At 37.0% G+C, this 22220-nt stretch overlaps 3 protein-coding genes, 1 long non-coding RNA gene, 2 other non-coding genes and 1 pseudogene across 6 annotated transcripts; 5 read left to right on the forward strand and 2 right to left on the reverse strand.

Moving 5' to 3' along the window:
• The first annotated feature begins 636 nt into the window (after positions 1–636).
• LOC118044869 (calcium-dependent mitochondrial ATP-magnesium/phosphate carrier protein 2) lies at positions 637–4416 on the forward strand. Its single transcript, XM_035053345.2, has 4 exons — positions 637–1355; positions 2732–3517; positions 3613–3703; positions 3842–4416. The coding sequence occupies exons 1-4, from the start codon at positions 881–883 to the stop codon at positions 4032–4034; spliced, it is 1545 nt and encodes a 514-aa protein (XP_034909236.1). The 5' UTR covers positions 637–880; the 3' UTR covers positions 4035–4416.
• A 1719-nt stretch (positions 4417–6135) lies between these two features.
• Positions 6136–7479, reverse strand: LOC118044868 (uncharacterized). The gene is made up of 2 exons (XR_004686863.2): positions 6936–7479; positions 6136–6603 (listed from the first exon to the last, which is right to left on the reverse strand). It is a non-coding gene; the product is annotated as an uncharacterized lncRNA (long non-coding RNA).
• A 262-nt stretch (positions 7480–7741) lies between these two features.
• TRNAS-AGA (transfer RNA serine (anticodon AGA)) lies at positions 7742–7823 on the forward strand. Its single transcript has one exon. It is a non-coding gene; the product is annotated as a tRNA-Ser (tRNA).
• A 47-nt stretch (positions 7824–7870) lies between these two features.
• LOC118044866 (pentatricopeptide repeat-containing protein At5g61800) lies at positions 7871–11500 on the forward strand. The gene is given in 3 exon segments (XM_073403636.1): positions 7871–8390; positions 8393–10164; positions 10438–11500. Coding segments are annotated over 2 exon segments (1617 nt in total). The 5' UTR covers positions 7871–7966; the 3' UTR covers positions 9586–10164; positions 10438–11500.
• A 621-nt stretch (positions 11501–12121) lies between these two features.
• LOC118044867 (uncharacterized) lies at positions 12122–13018 on the forward strand. The gene is made up of 2 exons (XM_035053344.2): positions 12122–12280; positions 12379–13018. The coding sequence occupies exons 1-2, from the start codon at positions 12263–12265 to the stop codon at positions 12862–12864; spliced, it is 504 nt and encodes a 167-aa protein (XP_034909235.1). The 5' UTR covers positions 12122–12262; the 3' UTR covers positions 12865–13018.
• Positions 13019–13174: 156 nt separating this feature from the next.
• Positions 13175–13245, reverse strand: TRNAG-CCC (transfer RNA glycine (anticodon CCC)). Its single transcript has one exon. It is a non-coding gene; the product is annotated as a tRNA-Gly (tRNA).
• A 6492-nt stretch (positions 13246–19737) lies between these two features.
• On the forward strand, positions 19738–21099 carry LOC118044835 (calnexin homolog; annotated as a pseudogene).
• The last annotated feature ends 1121 nt before the right edge of the window (positions 21100–22220 follow it).

Genomic DNA, 22220 nt, shown 5'->3' on the forward strand with positions numbered 1-22220 from the left:
TTTTAACTGGGTATGTCATTTGTTTTTTTATTAAAAAAAAACAAAACAAGGTAGGCTGCATGAGTCCGTCTTGTTACAGTGGCACCACTAGTCCTACCCTTTTATGTTTTTTTTCCTTGGTTTTTCTGGCATCGAAAAAACCATTTTTTTAATTCGATGATATGTTTTTAAATAATATTATTAAATTTATTTTTATTACAGTAAATGTTTTTCAATTATTCTGTATTTAATATGATAATAATAATAACAACAACAATTTTTCTCTCATGAAAATTTGTTTCAAATCATTTTTTAAATATATTTTAAACATAATTTTATAACTTTTATGATTTTTTTAACATTCAATCACACAATTTAATATTTGATTTCAGATCATAAACTTGTTATTATTTATAAATATATATAATTCTTAATTTATTTTATTAAATATACATATTAATTTTTATTTTGCAATGAAAATTTATCTTAATAAAAAAATTCAAAATGAATGTGATTTTAGATTTAATACTAAAAAATTCTCCAGACATTTTTTCAATTCAAACAAATTTTAACCCCCTCGCAGCATAGACGCATAGACATGTGAACTCATTGATAAACGAAATCAATCGTATAATAGACTCAACTGTGAGAGTATATATATGTTTAGATCTTTTCCTTTCCCTCCCATCCAAATTTCTTACTTGAAAAACCCCCCGTGTTCATTACAACGTAATCTCATTTCAATTTGACCCTTCCATTTTTAAACCCCAAAAAACCAGATTCAATTAAATTTATTATAGCATTATAGCATAAATAAATAAAGAAAAAATCAAACCTTGGAAAAAACCCAAGAAAAGCAGAAACCTTTTTTCGTGATCCAATCTCCTACACATGCCAAACCATGTCCGGGGCGGGTAGCGCGGTTGAGCACCACCATCGCCACCACGTTACCTTGCCAAAGATGGAAAGAAACCCGAATCGGAACCCAAATCAAACCGATTGTTGCAACCCGGTTAAAAAACCAGGCCCAGTATCCATAGATCATGTGCTACTGGCATTGAGAGAAACGAAAGAAGAGAGGGATGTTAGAATTAGAACTTTATTCATTTATTTTGATGCAGCTAATTTGGGTTATTTAGATTATGCGCAGATTGAAGCCGGCTTGTCGGGGCTCCAAATACCTGCCGGGTATAAATATGCCAAAGAGTTGTTGGAAGTTTGTGATGCAAATCGTGATGGAAGGGTTGATTATCAGGATTTTAGGAGGTATATGGATGATAAAGAAATGGAGTTGTATAGGATCTTTCAAGCTATTGATGTTGAACATAATGGCTGCATTTTGCCTGAGGAGTTATGGGATGCTCTTGTTAAGGCTGGTATTTATTTTCATTTTCTCACTTCTTTTTATTTTGTTTTTTTCGAGTTCTTTCCGAATTGGGTTTTTTATTTTGTTGATTTTTTATTTTTGTGTTAGATTTTGAGATTTTTTGGGATTTTTTTTTGTAGCTTTTGGGGATAATGATTGGTAGTGATGACAATGGTTGATCTTGCAGTGTTTCAAGTAGTCTAAATTTGTAATCTTAGTAGTTAGTTAAAGGATTTCCTTCTTTAAAGCTCGGTGAATTTGGCAATGTATTTTAATCTACTAAGAAGATTCTGATACTTAATGGTCTTTTGATTCTTCTGCTAGTTTGGATTCTATCATGCTGAACAGTTGGTCGAGGTCATGCTAGAGGACTAGGGGTTCAGCTGTTTACTACAGATTTGGAAGCATGATGTCAACTGAATTAATTTTGTTTAATTTTAACCTGATTTATTTTTTTCTAGGGGTTGGATGACAAAAAAATGGGTCTTTTTCTCTCTGTCTCTCTTTTTGGTGATTTCAGCCAAGTTCTAAGGCTGCATTTTTTAGATTCTTATCTATGTCCTGGATGATAGACCTGACCTCTATAATTAATTGGAGTCATGTTGCAATCATTTGTTAGACTGAGTTAAACTGTTTTCTAAGCAGTTTGGTGGCTTCTAGATGTCTGCTTTAGTTATTTGAGGGAAATATATGGAAGCAATCGAGAAGCTTTATGTGTGGATTTTTTTGAAGATTGTAGTTGCTATAGGGTATGTTTGTATGGCATGAAGTGCTTAAGAATTGGGATATAAGTTAGGAAATGTTGTATTTGTTTGCTTAAAACTTGCGGAGGCACAGCCCCTGTGGTTCTTTGGAGTGGAAAGATGTCTTTGGTGGTACTTCACTTAATTCCTGTATGAGTTTGCCTGAAATTTGCTGGAAGCACAAAAAATTATCTGGTTTTTTTTGTTAAAATGGTGTTATCGATTGTGAACAAGTCAATCTTTGGTGAACCTTCCTTAATCAAGCAGAAGTTGCTATGGTGCTTTACAAATTGGAGTTCTTCTTGATTTCAAGTATCCCTTGTTTTCCTCAGTAGTTGCCTTGAATTTTTTAACATTGTAGGATTTTAGTCTTGGAATGTTATAGAACTTGGTATGTCATATCTGCCCCTATCCTATGCGTGTAAGTACAGCTGCACAATTTCACCGTGCTGTTTGTAATTGTTTCTTAATTCTTGAGTTCAGATAATTATGATGAAAATTAATGTTTATGCATTGTGAGATTTTTCTTTCTTGCTCTTTTTCCCCAAGCTTTCAGTGCAAGCAAAGAATTCACTAGCCCAGTTGCCTTGAATTTTATCCCTTTTTTTTCATCTTATCAGCCCCAGCAGTTTCTTGTTTACAGGGATTGAAATTGATGAGGAGGAGCTTGCCCGTTTTGTAGAGCATGTTGATAAGGATAATAATGGAATTATAACTTTTGAAGAATGGAGAGATTTTCTTTTACTCTATCCTCATGAAGCTACTATTGAAAACATCTACCATCACTGGGAAAGGGTATGCCATGTCGATATTGGAGAGCAAGCTGTTATTCCAGAAGGAATCAGCAAGCATGTTCATAGGAGTAAATATTTTATTGCAGGGGGTATAGCTGGAGCTGCTTCTCGTAGTGCAACTGCTCCTCTTGATCGCTTGAAGGTTGTCCTGCAAGTTCAGACTACCCGTGCTTGTATGGTGCCCGCTATTAACAAGATATGGAAGGAAGAAGGTTTCTTGGGTTTTTTCCGTGGTAACGGGTTAAATGTTTTAAAGGTAGCACCTGAAAGTGCCATCAAGTTTTATGCTTATGAAATGTTAAAGAATGCAATTGGAGAAGTTAAGGGGGGAGACAAGGTTGATATAGGTCCTGGTGGGAGACTTTTAGCTGGTGGTATGGCAGGTGCAGTTGCACAGACTGCTATCTATCCTTTGGATCTTGTGAAAACTCGTTTACAAACTTATGTCTGTGAAGGTGGAAAAGCGCCACATTTGGGAGCACTGACAAAGGATATATGGATTCAGGAGGGACCTCGAGCATTTTATAAAGGTCTCGTGCCGTCTCTTCTTGGCATTATCCCATATGCTGGCATTGACCTTGCTGCCTATGAGACTTTGAAAGATATGTCGAAGACATATATGCTGGATGACAGTGGTACATTTTTCTCGTCTATTTTGTCATTTGATAATTTCCTTTTCTTTCTTGACTTCTCGGGAGTTGTGTTCTGAAAAACTTTGTGTTTTCTACAGAACCTGGTCCCCTTGTTCAATTGTGTTGCGGAACAATCTCAGGTTCCCTGGGAGCAACATGTGTTTACCCCTTGCAGGTTATTAGAACCAGGTAACATTTTATTTCTTGCAAGTCCTAGGCTACCCTCGCTCTTTTTCACTCTGGAGTTTTCCATCTATTCTGCCTTTCCATCTCAACCAGTCTTCAAATCATGTAATATTTATAGCGCTTCCTGTTTTTTCTTATCAGAATGCAAGCTCAACCTCCTAACAATGCTGCTCCTTACAAAGGGATGTTCGATGTGTTTTGGAGGACATTTCAGAATGAAGGTTATAGTGGTTTTTACAAAGGAATTTTTCCAAATCTTCTGAAGGTTGTGCCAGCAGTAAGCATAACGTATATGGTTTACGAGGCTATGAAAAAGAGCCTAGATCTTGATTAGGGGTTGCAACTGTCATACAGTCTGGCAACTAAACTGATGCCAGATCTGGAATAACGTATATGGTTCATCAATGCTTTTGATAACGAAAATTAAGAATAAGATTACTAGTCAAGTAGGTGATTCAATTTGCTGAATTATACAATAGGCAGTAATCCCCTTCAGGATTCGGGGCTCATAGTTTTGTCACTGGGAGTTTTTCCCAGATGATTATTTTTTGGCAAGTGTTGACGAACAACTTTTACTTGATTTCTTTGTATCTGGCTGCAAGGTAATACCACAATAGACAAGCGTTATTGTGGTTTTACCTTGTTATTTGTATTTAGCTGACGATTACAATACGCTTGTTATTATTTTGTCGAACACCAGAAAACTTTGCACATCATATTTCATTGCATAAACATTGTTTTTTACATAATTTCTTAAAACTTTAGGAATTAATGGAAATGACATGATACTACTGCGCAGCCAAAAGTAGATGGGAGTGGATGATATTGAGCTGACCATGCTGTATGCCATGGCATACAACAGCAAGTTAATGTAATTTTTTACTCCAGATTCATGCACAAATCATGTCCTGTCTCCAAGATTACAATCAACATTGTTTGCACTAGTGCTGCGCTCTGTCCTGTTGTATTCGTGAGCTATGATCATGAATCGTTTGTGTTACAGGACGGTTGGCTAAACATTATGCAACCTTAAGCAGTACTTGGCTTATCTAGCCATCTGTATAGAAGAATTATTTTTTTTAACAAAACACGGTATGTCTTGGTCATCATTAGTGTTTTTTTTTTCAATTTACTTTTAGGTTGATTTGAGAATTCTGATTTATAATTTTTTTTTTATTTTGTTTTATGTTGGGTTGTATGGTAATCTCAAGAATTTAATTTTTTTTCCTTTTTATTTTATTTTTTAATATTAAATTTATTAAAAGCCCGGAGTTGTAATTTTTTTGAATTACTTTCAATTAATTTATCCTGATATTATAATCCACATCACAAGTATAAGCAAGCTAAATGAGGTTCATTCAGGTCCTTTTAGTGGTTGTTTTTTCTAATTGTTTTTTTTTTTTTTTTTTTGTAAAACTTCGGTCCATTTTCCCTTGTAAAATATTATATGTCATGGTTCAAGCCCAACTTGACTTTCACACCTCATGATTTTATTTTGGTAGCCTATAGGCCTCAAAAACGCATCTGGACTCTGGATGTTTTTTCTCTTGATGTGGGATGTTACATCGCAAGTTTAACAAGTTAGCTTAAGTTGACCTTGATTTTTTTTTTTTTAATCTTTTTTAATTAATTTGTTTTTTTATTTCATCCTTTAATATTGAGTTGATTGAAAATTGAGTTTCATAATTTTTTATGATTTGTTTTTTATGAAATTATACTAATGATCCAAGAGTTTGATAGATTAGTCTGAATTAATTTTGATAGTTTTTTTTTTTTTTTTTTAATTTTATTTTTAATAATATGTTAATTATAAATTAATCATCATAATTTATTCTGATTTTTTTTTATAAGAATATGACTAAAAATAAATTCAACATATCATCATTTTAATATTTTTTTTTAAAAAAAATTGTCTAATATATAATAATATATTCAATGCTCATGATTGTTATTGTTTTTTTTTAGAAAACATGAAAGTAATTCTTGGATTTTTCTTTTTATATTAAAAAAAGGATTCATCTAACTCAATGTGCACCATGGCCAATGATGTAGTTTCTACTACATGGCTTGACCAATGTGTCCCTGTTAGGACAGGTGATCCGGTACTGGTGACGACCTTGTGTTATTGAGTTTGCAGGCTGATTATTGATGCCCGAGGACTGAGCTGTTCGTTTCTTAACATGCCCTTTAATTCCATGCCCATTTTGTGCTTCTTGTCTGTGTGTGAACCAGCGAAGTTTGAATTACAGGAAATCAAAAGAGGGGAGTATTTTCATGTCTCGATGGATTCGCAGGGATTTACTCTGTCGCCATGTTCGCTATGGTCAGAGCTGGAGATTCTTGTTATTGAACAAGACGGGAATCTGTGGTAAATCTACAGAACTCAAAAGATTCTGTGCATCTGATTAAAGCGGAAAGAAACTAATAATAGCATCAAGTACGAAGAAAACTCATACTAACATCATGGAAGGAGTCACATTTTACAATAAAAAGTAGAGCTTGGCACAGATTTAACCTACCAGTACAGGAATCTAGGTTGAAAAGATAAGCAGTTTATGCCAGGGATGGCATGAACACAGAAGAACTAAGAAAACCCAGAAGAAAGGCATGACCTTCCCTTTGCCTCGATGACTTGCCTTGTGTCCCCTTGCATCCAGTGAAGGAAGAAGAGGGTAGTTACATTATCCAACACCTGGGATTCTTGGCACCATCTTCTTCCTCTTCTTTCTTGGCATGGTCTGGTGCTGGATCGAGAGCAATTAGTTCAGACAGAAAGAAACCCGAGGACTTTGGATTTTGCCTTGGTTCAGTGTAGCTAACATTCCCAGTATATAAGCCTCTTGGACCCGAGAAACAACAGTGAAAGTAAACACACTTAAATCTTTCTTTAATCCATGCTTTACCTAAATTTCCGAACACAAAACCAAAGAGAACAGATCAACAAAGAAAATTAAAACTTGAAAAACTGGCCCCACGAGGCATCATTATGTAAATGAGACATGCTTATCCCACTAAGGACCATGTGATTATTCTTCTTTTATGTAGATTACACTGCTCTTTCAATTGGGCGAGGGATTCCAAGTGGAGAAAAGACAGAGAGATGGATAATAAATTGAAGAGTGCCAGAGAAAAAGTTAGAAGACAGGTGTAGGGCTAACCCATCAACGAAGAAAGAAAATTGTAAACAATTGAAAGGTAGTTAAAGTTGTTCATGGCAACAAAATAGATAATATACCTCTGCTTTTTACAAGGAAGAAGGGCTTTGCACCGTCCACTTATTACCCCACTTTTGTATTTGGATGTGAGAATCTGTGCGTCAAACGGCACTAATCCGTGTCCAGTTGGAGAAGCTTTGAAGCTAAATGTGGAAAGACTGTGCATGGAGAATAGTCAAAAAAGACAAAAGCTATTATTGATGAGAAGTGGTACTGAGTGAGGACATATGTTTCTTCTCTTTGCCCCTTCCAAACAATCGACAGCAGCCTTGGATAGTGGAGAGCATGGATAAGTTCTTCTTTTTATGTACAAGTAAGATGGCCTTTTCTGCAACTTACACCTTCATTTTCCCCTTTCAACTTGTGACTTGCAGTGCAGACAAATGAGAAAATATTATGATAATACTGAAATGGAAAGATTTCTGCTGCATATATGTAAATAACAGTGAGCCTACTGTATCGATTAGATCTTGATGGGACCTGTCGACATAGACACGAGCTGGACACAAATTTCTCCTCTTTAGAGGACCTAACAGGTAGACATCTAGAAACTATAATTGTCGACTCACCTTTTACGTGCTCGCATATGCAGCAACAAACCATAAATGGTGATAGACTATGGTCGCTCTATGCTTTTTTTCCTGGACCACCCCCAAAATGGAAAGTGTTACAAGGGACTGGCGAAATCAAGCCCAGAAAGTATTTGCTTTCTAACAGTATCCTGTCCACCTAGGCCTTCCTTATTCCTCCCAAAGCCCATTTTAACTTTGGATTCTGAGAAATATATATAAACTATATATTGTAATTTCAAAGCTAGTACAAAAAGGTGGACGTGCCGGAGTGGTTATCGGGCATGACTAGAAATCATGTGGGCTCTGCCCGCGCAGGTTCGAATCCTGCCGTTCACGTTCTTTTTGCTTTTCTAGCTTTTTAAACCACGATCATGCATGCGGATCGCCAAACCATCGGGCGTAGCCTAATTTGCCGAGTTTTTGCGTGTAAAAACTGAAGAGAAAGAAGAAACCACTTCTCAACACACTCTAAAAACTGGATGTTAATCAGCAGCAGCAGCAATCACATAACACCACAAAATTATCACTCAATAATCATCAAATTAATCAAACAATGCAAAACAATCTCACAGCTCCACCAACTCCATGCTTACACCATCACAAACACACCGCTTTCTTTCCACTCCTCTCCTTCCCTTTTAACCAAATTCCTCTACACTCTCACCACCAAAGCCAAAGCCAAGGCCAAATCCTCCACTTCTCTACCACACTACGCAAAATCTATATTCAATTCTATACAAAACCCATCTACATTTTGTTACAATACTATCATAAGAGTCCACACTCTCCTCTCTTTCCCTATCCCTGCCCTCCATTTCTTTACTCAAATGCGCCGTCTTTCTGTCCCTCTTGATTCTCATTCCTTCCCTTCTACCCTCAAAGCCTGCGCGCAGCTTGGCGGGGTTTTTTAGCGCGTTGTCTTCATTGTCAAGTTCTGAAATTTGGGTTCTTGTCGGATTTATATGTTATGAATTCTCTTATTCATGGTTATATGGTTTCTGATATGTGTAATGATGCTTACAAGGTCTTCGATGAAAGTCCTCAACGAGATGTGGTTTCTTATAATGTGTTGATTGATGGGTTAGTTAAGGCTGGTGATGTTGTGAAAGCTAGGGAGTTGTTTGATTTAATGCCTGTGAGGGATTCTGTTTCTTGGAATACGATTATAGCTGGGTGTGCAAAAGGAGATTATTGTGAGGAGGCTATTGAATTGTTTGATTTTATGGTGGATTTAGAGATGAGGCCTGATAATGTTGCATTGGTCTCAACGCTTTCTGCTTGTGCACAGCTAGGAGAACTTGAAAAGGGTAAGAAAATTCATGATTATATTGAAAGGAATGCGATGAAAGTGGATTCCTTTTTGTCAACTGGGTTGGTTGATTTCTATGCAAAATGCGGGTGCGTTGACATTGCTCTAAAGATATTTGAATCGAGTTCAGACAAAAATCTGTTCACTTGGAATGCAATGCTTGTTGGCCTTGCAATGCATGGGTATGGTGAGTTATTGTTGGAGTACTTCTCGCGAATGATAGAGGCTGGGGTAAAACCAGATGGGATTAGCATTTTAGGAGTTTTGGTAGGGTGCAGTCATAGTGGTCTAGTAGATGAAGCAAGGAAGCTTTTTGATGAGATGGAATCTGTTTATGGAGTCCCTCGAGAGCCAAAGCATTACGGGTGTATGGCTGATTTGCTTGGGCGGGCTGGGTTGATTAAAAAAGTGATGGAAATGATAAAGGATATGCCCAGAGGAGGTGATATGTCTGTGTGGAGTGGTTTGCTGGGAGGATGTCGAATTCATGGGGATGTTGAGATTGCAGAGAAAGCAGCAAAGCACTTGATGGAGTTGAAACCCGATGATGGTGGGGTTTATTCAATTTTGGCTAATGTTTATGCTAATGCAGAACGATGGGAAGATGTAATGAATATCAGGAGATCATTGAGCAGTAATAGGGTGGTAACGAAGATTGCTGGTTTTAGCTTGATTCAATTGGATGGGGTTGCACATGAGTTTATCGCAGGGGATAGCTTGCATTCTGAAAGTGATAAGATATATTTGGTTTTAAATGGAATAAGAGAACATCAAAGTGAACTGAGCTAGATGCCTGAACTTTCAGAATTCGAACACGTATTTGCAACATCTGCATTAGCTATATTGGAAGGGAATTTTATATCTGCAAAAATGACCATCAGCTTGTGATACACGGAGACAGCTGGCTGTTAAGTTAGAAATTCTTGAATGGGAACAAATATGTGGGTGCTCTTACAATTGGATGACTTTTCTAATCAAAACATACATATGCAATTATCGGCGGCGTTACTCGGTACAGTCACCTTGTAAAAGAAAGACAGCTGTAGTGAAAATGCAAGTTGCGAACTTTCAAACTTCTTCCATCAACAGTGGAAAGCCAATTTTTTCAAGACATTAGCTACTGTCCAAGCAACCACTTATCTCAATGCCAACTGACCACACATCATAAAAGGCAACCAATCTTGTGGCAAGAATGGGTGTATATTGTGCGGCATAGCAGAGATCTGTACATTGATTGTTCAGAAGGCAATCTGCAGTATGAATATGATTTCGTGTTTACTTGATATGTTCAATTACTAAAGAAAATAAAGAGCTTCAGATTCCCTCCGGAAACTTGCCAAGTTGCCATAGCGCGTTGCTCATCTTCAGGTACCCTGTTATGACTGATTACGCCCTGCTAGTACCTAGAATACAAAAGTAGAATGATTCAAAAGCTCTAATGTAAATTTTTGAAGCTTTTTCCTGATTGGGTATTGAGAAATGGACTTTGTCCTCGTGGCGATATAAACCGATTGACATGACTCTGAAATGAATTATAAAAACCCTTGGTCATTGGCTGTATGCTCCTCACTTGATGTGCTGATAAGGTCTATAAATGTGCTAGTAGTAGGAGCAGCTAACCAATACTGTGCGTATCTTCAGGAAAACAACTTGACTGTTTGGAAACTTGTACTGGAACCTGAAGAATCGACATACCTCACCAAGGCTTGAAATTGAAAGCTGAAACCATACACCTCAGCTCCAAGCGGGAACATGAGCTGCCACTTTGTAAGGCACTATGCAATTAGGATAACTATCGGTTCAGCTTCTACGTAGTGTAACATGGTTCCAGAAACTCTTCTAGCCTCCTGTCTATATATGCCAACAGGAATCTTAGAACAACTACCAAGCATGGCCAAGAACCCTGTCTAGGTTCTATGAAATAAGTAGAACTCTTCACAACACATCTAGCTCTCCTTACAAGCTAATCATGGCTTTTAGATCAACTGTAAGTGATTGCTAGTTATCTGTTCATTTCTTAAAGTTATTTCCTGACTTGATTGCTACATTCTGCAGGGTTACTGGAAATGGATGCCAAGTGGTTAAGAGGAAATGCACATGCAACATCAACCTCGCCAGAAAGGCAGGTGTATGCAGGACCAGCAGTTGATTTTGGCTATCTTGATCTAGTTGAAGAGGGGAGGAAGATGTTGGTGAAGGCTGATTTCACGCTGGTGTATGGAGCACCGGGGTTAATAATTTTACAAATCTCACTGGGTTAGCCTCCACAATACAGCAGCTGCTGTATGCACCAAATGTTCGTTTCAATAAGAAGTTAAGGGAAACAATTCCTGAAGTAGTGGTTCCAGATAAAGTGGTTGACGAGGGCAAGAAATTCATTGAGAAATCCTTCTAAGTAAGGCAGCTCACATTCAGGAGTTTAAGATTGGTATTCAGTACATGCCTAATCCCATTTGCAAAGCAGAGACACTAAAATCTGTGGGAATAGCGCCTCAGCAGCTTAGATGCATTTTCCTTTACCTTTCTGTAGATTTAGGCACTTGTTTTCAATCTTTTTTACAAACTTTTTTTTCCTCTTTATCTTACCAAAGCTCGAGGCGAAAGTTTTGTACTCGTTGTAAATTTCACCCTAGTTAGTGATGAATGCAATGGTATGTAGATGAGGTTACTTAATGAGATAGCTAATATTAATTTCATTGTGAAATATTAGTTTGTTCTTAGGTTTCTAATTCTATTGGGCTAGTTTCAGAATGTTGCTATGCTCCTTGCCTTGTTTCTGGTCTGATTTTGGTGCGTTAGTCTATTAGGTTACTTTTGTCAGCTGAAGGAAGGAGTCGTTTCGTTTCTAGAGGTTTCCAACTCCAATCTCCTGCAATTCCAATTCTTTCGAAAAAAAGAAAATGCATTTGTTGGAGTGGATGGCTTGCATTAGCATCCTATGAACGGTTTGCATGTATTTGGTCCCAGTGAGAAAATTTATTCATTAAATTGCTGGATCTGGATATTGTAGAGCATATCCATATCCTTTGCAATCTGATCACAAAAACTTCTTTTAAGAGTTATGACGATTAATGTTTATCAGGAAACAATAGTAGAGTTGAGCTTTGGTCCCCGCTAAAAAGGCCAGCCCAGTTTTCCTTTCCTTGAACAAGAAAATGTCATGTTATTACCACAAGCCTGCCTTTAAATTTACCTGGTACTGTAGCAGGACATGACGTGCCACTTCCTGAGCCTTCTAGTTAATGCTGTCTACTCTAACACTTCAACAACTGTCCCTGCAGGTTCCACACTCTGCTACGTGGCTCTAGAACTCTCTCCGTCTAATCACCCTCTCCTTTTTATACCCTCAAGAACCCGAAACCTTTACCTCAGCAAGCAAGCAAGCAAACAAAAGCAAAGCCAAGAATCTTGAAATATTTACCTGATCTTTGTGTTTCCCTCTTCAAGAATCCCACCCAACAATAACATGGCTTTTAGATCAATGGTGGGTGAATTATCATTTTTATCGCAATCTTTATCTCGTTTACGTGTACTTTACATGTGTGCTTAGTCCCTGACTAAATTTGTTCCTGTGGTTTGCAGGGTTATTGGAAATCAATAGCTAGTCGCTTAAGTGGAACAGCAACATATGCAACCTCAACCCCGCCAAAACTGAAATCATACTTGCCAACAGCTGATCAGTTTGGACATCACTATCATCAAGAAAGCAAGCATGGCAAGAAGGTGAGAGGTGACTTTGTGCCAGTTTATGTGGCAATAGGGATGATAGCTGTATCAATATCACTTGGTCTCTACACTGCCAAGCAACAAGTACTGTATGCACCTAATGTTCGCGTAAGGAAGAAGACTAGAGAGACCATACCTGAAGTGGTTGATCCAGATAAAGTGGTGGAGGAAGCTGATAAGTTCATAAAGAAATCATTTTTCAGGAAAGTAGCACATGTTCAAGAGTTTGATCATAATGGACTTGAGTATTTGCCCGATCCTGTTCGTAAAGATGTTTTCGCACACAAGCCTCGTGCTGAGACACTTAAAGATGTAGGGGTCGATCCTAAACTACAGCTTTGAGCTGCTATGGAGTACGCATCTCTTCTTCTATGGAAAGTTGGGATTAACCCCTTTTTAGCTTAGGAGGGAGGCTCTAGGACCTCCTTGCTTAATCAGCAAGTGTGATTGTAAATAGAAGTTATTGAAATAATGTAATGTCAATTCTCATGTCTTATCAGTCTGTGTCAACTGCCAGTGGGTTCCAAGCCTGTATATGACGAGATAAGGGACTATAGACTTATGGATAAAGAAAGCTATATAGGGTTGGGTAGCTACACAAAATAACGAATGTAGACGAGTGCGAAAAAGAAGAGAGAAATGTAAAGGAAAATGCGCATCCGGGGAATCGAACCCCGGTCAGTACCGTGGGAGGGTACTATGATACCACTACACTAGATGCGCTTCTTGATCTGTTTGTAGGATACTTTATTTTTCTACAATTAAAATATCAGGAAGTTTTTATTTCTTCTCTCTTTATCGGAAGACCTGGTGAGGGATTATAATTGAGCATTCTTCTATTTTTTTTTTCCACATAATACTTGGCCAAATAATTTTCTTTCATTAATTAGTCCAATGTTAATTTTCCTGGAGTGAATTGCCTGAATGCGATTTACAAAATTGAGTGATTTGCTTAACACATAACTGATTTGATTTATACAGGAACATTAATTTCAAAACAATTTATTACCCATATCCTTCTACAAAATAAAACTAAATAAAATATTTAAGATTTTAGGGACTAAAATGAAAATTGATGAAAATCTTTGTCCTCCCTTCTAAGGATTTGGCATTTGGTATGTATTTCATTAACAATGAATAAGATATGAATATATTAAATCTGATAAATTTATATATAGAATATTTATATTTTTGAAATACAATATAATTTATATAAATATTAACATAATACACTATATTATATATATAATATATATATATATGTTGAATATTATTTGATAACAGTCTCACATGAAATACCTAAAATAAGCTATTTCATTTTTTGAGTATGAATATGATAAAAACTTGAGTTGTGGATATTTTTTAATATGAAGTTAGGAAGTTCAACATATTCAAAATCAAATTATTCCAAACAATTTATAAATGGAGATATTAAATTAAAAGGAAGATGTCTTTCGTAACCCATCAAATAAATGTGAAGCATATTTATAACAATTTAACCTCTTGCATCCAATTGCTGATAACCCACATACTATTGTTCTTGGAGGATAAGCCAATGATTAGTGAGTATAGCTAAGGCAAAGGCGCACATTGTCTAATTTCAAATTAATCCTTAAAAGAAGAAATGAACAGGTTTAAATTAATTGATCAGATTTTAGATTTGTTTTCTAACTCTATTAAATTTCATAAATCTTAAGGTTATTAAAAATTTATATGATTATTAATTTTAAAGGGTTCGTAAAATAGTTAAGATACATGTAAGTTAATTCGAATACTTATGTTAATATAATAAAAATTAAAATAAAAAAAACAATCCCTTTTTTTATCTAATTAAATGCAATTAGAGATCATATATATGCCTAGTTCGCAGACATCGATATTTCACTGAATGGATATTGTAATAACCCGTTTTATGCAGTGATGATTAATGATCTGAGCATCAGTTTTGAGAGCATACCATCGGTGGCATGAAACGGCTTATCCCCGGGACAAGGCAATTGACTCTATGAGACTGGTATCAGGCGTCCATTTTCACAGGTCGACGAAAGAGAGAACGAAGAACAAAAGCCTGGAATATAAATTGACGTGAGATTCAAGACTCAAGTTCTTTATTACCTTTAGCCTGGAATATAAATCTTCTAAGTTTTAAAAGAAAAGGTTTGTTTCAGTGCTTTGCTAGTCACACATAGTAGCTCTTCCATTTTTGAAGGATAAAGGAGATGGGATTTAAGATTTCAAAATGTGAGTGTTCTTATTATCTTTTAGCACAGCTAGGCTGGTGCGATATATATATTACTTTATATTTCAGCACCTAGATTATGTAAGCAAGGAAGAATTTGTAGGCATCATCACATTTGTTTGCCCCATTCCTATCAATGTTTATGCTCCATTCATAGTTTGGTTCGGGGACTGCTGGACAGATTCCATTAGGCTATGGGAAGATCAGATGCTTGAGCAAGTCAATTTAAAACCAGAATGGATTTCCATGATGTTCTCCAAATCATGATAATGCGCATTTCAGGGCTAGATTCCATTTATCTTTCAACTGTGGATTCCAAGTCTAGAAATCCATAGGGTTAGGTTTCTAGTGGCCCTTTGTTGTTTCCAGATTTCACAGCAAATACTGTCTTATTAAAGAATGAAGTTTAGTATCCATCAAGGTAGAATCAATCCCCATTAATCCTTCACTTTCACTTGACCTTTAAAGTATGGATTGAGTCCATATTTAATATCCAATATCCATATATTATCTCCAAAAAAGTTGGCATCACATGATTGTTCTATTGCAGCAGTTTTCGAAAGAAAAACCCAAGCCGTACAAAATCATGGGACAGTAAAATGCATATCTCTGTTTGCTTCTGGTACTAACTAAGATTTGATTATGACTTGAGACGTGTATATGTATTGGTTTATACAAGATCCGAAACAGAATTTTACACAAGCAAGTGCAGGCAAACCAGTCTATAGTAGGACTCCTTGAAGGTTCATAATTTTAGTATAGCCAATGAAGAAGGATGAATTTCAAATGGAATTCAATCAAATGTTTGGAGAAGCTTTCAAGGAGAGATAAGAAAGCTTAGTCCCAGTGAGCCAATGCATGTCATCATTCAAATAAATTTAACTGTATGCTATACTCGAAATTATTTCAACTTGTCTCCATAAGAAATTCTGCAGACTTCAGAGCCATAAAGGGAAAGAGCAGAGATATAAAGAGCCTGCACTTCTCAAAACATAAAGTCTTCCTTAGGGCAAAATTCCTCTCGGGACAGCCGAATCTCTTAGCTCTCGGGAGGAATTTATGAAAATTCCATAAAGTAAATTTAGTTTTTATTGATTGGTCTAACTATCCGTCACCTCACTACAAATTGGTCTACAACAAACGTTTTTAAGCGTTAGAGATCAACTCAAACTTAATTTCCAATACTACTAATTAGATGGGGTATATACTGTGCGCGGTCTCTTCTTATATAGCGTCTTCGCCACAGAGCTCATGACACCTACATCTACCACACGGCGGCTGACTGATATCTCATCTTGTGCTCAGTTTAGTTATTGTGCGCAATGCTTACAGCTCTCCCAAAGGGTCATTTTGCCATGCAACTACTCAAGTAATCCTAGGTAATCATTATGCTAATCGAATGTTCTTACCTATTCCTCATCCCATTATATATAATTCCTTTTTGACATTTTTTAAGGGAACATTTATATTTCACCAATTCATACTAGTGTCTTATGAATTGCTTTTTACAACTGCAAGGCTCTGGCCGGTCAACACCGGCGCTGATATAAAGAATTCGATGAACCATCTTTAGGTAAATGCAAGTAGAAATGACTTGTCCCAACGAAAACGAAAGGGTCACTCGCGGTGCTGCTAATAATTCAGAAATCCCATGAAATTTAACCATGTTAAAGAAATTTGTTTAAGCTATCACTTTTGTCAGCACAATCTAGAAAAGTGCAAATCTAGTATGAACAAAATCACAGACATTGCTGTGGATATTAATAATCCCTGCGCCAGGTACCCCTTTTAACTTTTTTCACAATTACATTCGTGAGATTGTCCCTAACCTCCTTATGATCCATTAACAAAACCAGAAATTCTCATCACTCACGCTAATCATCGCATCAACTTTGAATGGGATCCGTCAGTAGCTTAGACTTTAGCTCTCGCCGTTTCAAACTCGAAGAAGTTTCAGCCTATATTTGTTTTCTTGAGCCAGCAATTGTTTTTCCCTAATCTAGTACCTACCGGATACTGTTCTTGTAAGCCATTTATTGGTGGTCAAACTGTTCTTTACCACTTGAGCGCGCTGATGCTGTGTGATACGTTTCTTGGATGGTTATTTCTCGAAAACTCACTTGATTAATGAATTTTTGAAACAAACGTTACGAGGCCAACATGTCAGAAGCCAAGGTTCGTGTGCCGTTACCACATTGAAATTTGCGTGATTGTCCTTTCTTGATCGCGCTAAATTAAGAGTACAGCACCTGAACTAATATTTCTCTTCCGTATCACGGGAAGGAGATCTAAAAAAACCCGTCTATCTAAACAAACTCTTTTCTTCCCCCATTCTACCTTCATTGGGAATTTACATGCAGATTTTCTGAAGACCTCTCAATTTGCCTATGCTCTACAATGGATAAGATTATAAAATAAAATGGCAAGTTAGGACAGCTCCACTTCGTGTATAAAATACGTGCCTATGCATTTCCTCTGACCAGCACTCCATGGTCTCCATCGAAGAATTCATAAGAAACTTTTTCTTTGGAAAATCTCTCAACTGCCTGTTCTAGAGCTTCCTAAGCTAACCTGTAGTTATTGCCGTATGCTTTTAATGACATTAATCTCTTTTACATTAAAGAACAGTTAAGCTCGAACCAGGAATTTTCTTATGAATAGTTCTTCCTTTGGCGGTGATAATGGTCCTGCTCCAAGAACTAGTCTCGGAGCGTTTTCAAATTTATTTTCACTGTGGCAATAATTTAGATAGAGCAGCAGAAATGGAAATGGCTTCTGCATCCACAATGTGTAGATTGTAACAATAATTGAGGGCGCGCGATTTGTAAGAGAATGAGCCAAATATCGCCAACATATGCGGCTAGGCCCACGTCAGAATTGTATTTGAAACAAAGTCAAGCCCCCATCTCTGAAAAACACCGATTTCTCGCTTTTCCATATTGCCAGAAATAGGCTCGTCAATACAGTGCAAAATTGCATGGTAATTGGTGTACACTTGGCGAAATCATTGGTCGAATTTAACACGTGTGCGCTACTTTCATTGGCTAAACCCAAGAGGAATAAACGAGCATCTCAGATCCAAAATCTCCACACTATATTTCTATTCACCCATCTCTCATAGTAGCATAAACAAAGTCCATCCTGATCGCAGCAACTCGTCTCTCTCTCAGTTGATCTAGTGTAGACTCGGAGGAATCGTAATAATCCATTAGATTTTAGGTTTCTTAGATGAGGACGAAGAGAGAAAATGAGAGGAGAGAGAAGCGAAATCGATATCACTCCTCCGATGAGCGCAACCTTGTTGTTTTGTTAGCTTCGTTTCTTTCAAATCAGCTTCTTGTGTTTAGCATGGACGGAGCTGAATACGTGTCAAAAATATCCTGCCTATGATCTCACCCTCTCTATCTCAAGCTGTAAATAATCATTAACCTGTGTCTCCCTTCTAGAAGCTGTAGCATAGAATAGCTATTCCTGGTATCGCCTCAACTTATTTCCTCTTGGCTTTGCCAATCATTAAATGTAACGGTAATAACAAGCTTGTGTACATTGTTTTTGATTTATCTGATGATTTTTTTTTTGAATTCATTTTGTGTAGATCTTTCTATGAGACGTTTGCGAGTACGTTCAGTGGAAGATGGTATTTTTCAGAGAAAAGAAGAAAGACTACAAGGTAAAAAAACTAAGTGATTTACCTTTTTTAAGTTTATTTTGATCTGAAGTGTAATTTGAAGATTTCTTTCGTTTTATTTTATTGTGTGTTATTGTGGATTGTTTTTTTAAATTTTGTTTTTAATTTGTAAGTTATATTGAGCGTGTGAAAGCCTGATTTTCTTTTCTTTTTTTACCGCATTTGTGTGTACTATACCTCTATTAGGTGATGAATTATAAATTAGAATAATAATGAATAGCTGCTTCTAGATTAAATTTCAATTATTTTAACCGAATTATCTTTCTTTGATTTTTTGCTTTTCTTAGGCACGGTGTTTAATATTGGTAATATGTTAAAAGGAAAATAAAATCTGTTGATGCATGAACTGTTTTTTGCTCGATACTATTTTGAGAGATGAATCTTTAGTCGGACTAGAGCCATTTGTTTTGGCTGGTTGTTACACTGTCTGGGTTTTTAGGGGAGATGCGTGAAAAAGAGTGAGGAGGGACATGAATGCATTATAGGAGCTTCTTGGTGAGTGAGCCCGGCTAAGAAGTATTGCCATTCGGATGAGAGGAACGCGGATGAGACCCGGTTAGCTTAGAGGATGGAATTGTGCGCTCTTCCGGCGAGGATATTTTGAGACTCGCCGTGATCAGAGTGGGCTTTGAATGGTGGTGGTGCGTATGTGAACCAATATCGTTCCGAGCAGACACAAGGTGGGGGTGGCCCAACAAGGGCGGTTGATCAAGATGAGTCTGGCCTTATGTCGACCTTAGTGTTGCGGTATACCTGACAAATGTAGTACCGGTGGGATTTCAAACAGGTTCATTGTTTATCCTAATGAGAAGCAGTGAGAGAGAACCCTCAAAAATGTGGGGTAATGCTTGAAAGCATGGGCAATCGGACGTCGCCAAGGTGTCGCGGCCGTTCGTGTTCCAGCACGGAGTCAAGTAGCTCATACAGGGGTGTAACAGCCAGGGGCTTGGGAATCTTGGGACCGAATGAGGTTTTGAAAATAGTTTCTGGTTGATGGAGAGGAGAGGAAGGAAGGCGAGACTTCCTCGCGATCTTGAAGATAGATTTTGAGCCTCTCTCCCACTTGTCCCTCGCCAAGACATCCTGATCCAGATGATACGTGAAAACCTGAGGATTGGGGGGATTGAAAGCAGGCAAAAAATTCCTGATGCCTTGAGGGCAGCGAAGCCCAGAAGGACTGGGACGAGGATGCAACCCTCGTTTGAATTTGTATGATTGATGAGATGCTGTGCAACCACCTGGAAGGGTTGTTGGATCGATTGCAGCCTGAGGCAGATTTGATAGATTCATGAAGCTACAAAAACCAGAAGATTGGGATGAAGAGGAGGAATGGTGAAGTGGGAGGCACCCAAGACTGATAACCCAAAGTGTGGGAAGCCCCTGGTTGCTGGTGGAAATCGGAAAGGAAACCAATGAAGAGAAACTCCAGCATACAAGGGGGCAAATATGGCAATGCCTCGCACTCTATTGTATGACAAATACCAACTAGACTGACAAGGGTATTTGGAAGCCTCAGGATTATATTCTCAACCCCCAACTACCTTTGAGCTTGACCAGCCTGACTTTGAAAGTCCCATCTGCTGCTGATTGGTATTGGAGAATCTGGAACAATGTCAGGAATGGCATTTTTGTTTTGACAATAATCATTAGGCTTGGCGAAGGATGAGAAGGCTGCAGCTTCAATTAGGGATACAACATGGAAGCCGAAGTTTGATGCCGAGAAGGAGAAACAGAAGGCTGAGGAAGCAGCTACTGGCACTGATGGTCTTGCTGGCTTCCAGTAATGCGCCGAGCAGTCCTTTTTTTATTTGCGTTTTTATTTGCTAAGTTTTTATTGATTGCTATGTTGGGATCATAATCTAAGTCATAATTTTAATTCTGCAGAAGAAGGTGTTCGAACTCCTATACCAGGCTGCTGAGCTTTCTTTCCTAAGCAAGCACAAGGAACAAAATTATTGTAAGTTAAATACTTAACCTGGTTACTTGCTGTCTAAAGTTTGTGGGTCATTCGTGAATTTGTCCTCAATTATGCAATTTCCATGCAGGAACTCATCGAGAAGGCAGAGAAGCAACCGAACATCACAATTGGTGTCCTTGTCTCCGTTGTGGTGGTGATCCTTACACTTTTCGTCAGGATAATTTTTGGTGGAAAGAAGGTGAGTCCTGAAACCTCAGTCAACCCTCTTATTTTTCTCACTTTAGCCGCTTCTTTCTCCAGAGATTGATCGGAGACTGATGCTTATGTCAATGTGTTTGTAGGCTAAGGTGGAGAAGAAACCCGAGCCAGTTGCGGAGACATCCAACAAGGAAGGAAGCAGCAGCAGCGATGAGAAGAAAGAAGAGACTGAGGGCGAGAATGAAGCTGCTGCTCCTGCTCGTAGGAGGCAATCGAGGCGTGAGAACTGAAAGATGAGATCAGAGGGCAGAGAGTGCTTAACAATATTCACTTTTTGTAGAACTTGAGCTTAGTTGTTTTTTCTGGATGCGTTCATGGCTATATTTTATCAAAAACATGGGAGATGTATCAGAGTGTAAATGACTTCACCTGTCAGGCTTTGAACAGACTGACAGTTGCCTTCCTAAGCTTTAGCCCTTTTCCTGTTTAATTTTAGCTTTGGAATCTAATACAATACGTCTGCTATTTGATTGATATTTGGTTGTGTGTGTGTTTTTTTTTTTCATAAATATATTAAAAATATATTTTTGGTAGTAATATATTAATAATTTAAAATAATAAATAAAAAATAATAAATAAAAAAATTAATATTTTATAAAATATCATTTGGGTCGTACGTCTAACTAGAAAACAAACATCCAAAAGAAACATAAAATAAGAAAACAGTTTTGTGTGCAGTTAAGATAACTAAAACTGAGCTCAACATTGGATTCTAATGCTATTTTGCAATTATTTTTACATATTTCTGCGGGAGATAAAGATATATTGCGAAGGCGAAACGTGTCCACACCTACATGATTTGGAAAAGAAACACTCAAATCTACTTGCTTCAATTTTAATTGAATTGTTGAGCGTAATTGTGATTAGTTTTCAAGTTTTAATTGTCTTATATTATGTGGGCAAGGATTCGAAGAGGAACTCAAGTAATTAATTAAGCTCCATATAGTTTCATGGGCTTGGTACTAATGCATTGTTAGAGTCATACCTATTTTACACATGGCCACTAGTTGGAAGAAGCACTACTATAGATGGTGTTTGACCTTCATGACTGAGGCAAAAAAAATATAAAAAAAAACTGTACCAGGTGGTTTTCTTAATTTTCACAAAAATTTATTATTTTACCCTCGAGATAAAAAAAATTAGTTAAGTTGCTAGGCAAAGGATGTTTGTGGTTTGTTCTGTAATCCATGTTAGTAAAAACCATGCTTTTAACCTTTAAAAAGATGGAAAAAAAAAACAAAACAAAATAAGCTTTGTTTTCAAAGATATTTTGATATTTTTTACATTCGTAGCCTTTAGTGTTTTGAATATTTTTATATTTTTCTTTTAATTTTTTATTTAGAAATCTTGCATGTGTTCCAAACATGTTAGTAAAAATGTGCATTGCGCCATTCAAATATGTAACACCACTCATTTCATTGTCATCTTATTGGATTGCAATCATTTTATTTATATAGTGCGTGTAGACATGCGTGTTCTTTTGTTTTGTTTTTTTTCTCTTTCATGGTAACTAAAGTAAACCATTTCCTTTTTGTTATTTGATTTTTAATTTCAGTCTTTATTCTTTTAATTTTATATTTTGCTTATTCATTTTA

The sequence above is a fragment of the Populus alba genome, chromosome 12 (assembly GCF_005239225.2).
Source record: "Populus alba chromosome 12, ASM523922v2, whole genome shotgun sequence".
Classification (NCBI taxonomy): domain Eukaryota; kingdom Viridiplantae; phylum Streptophyta; class Magnoliopsida; order Malpighiales; family Salicaceae; genus Populus; species Populus alba.

Bases quoted from the DNA above. Each gene is read 5' to 3' on its own strand.
- LOC118044869 (XM_035053345.2), top strand. From the start codon at position 881: ATGTCCGGGGCGGGTAGCGCGGTTGAGCACCACCATCGCCACCACGTT. The intron at 1,356-2,731 runs GTATTTATTTTC...TCTTGTTTACAG, and splicing joins GGATGCTCTTGTTAAGGCTG to GGATTGAAATTGATGAGGAG. The intron at 3,704-3,841 runs GTAACATTTTAT...TTTTCTTATCAG, and splicing joins TTGCAGGTTATTAGAACCAG to AATGCAAGCTCAACCTCCTA.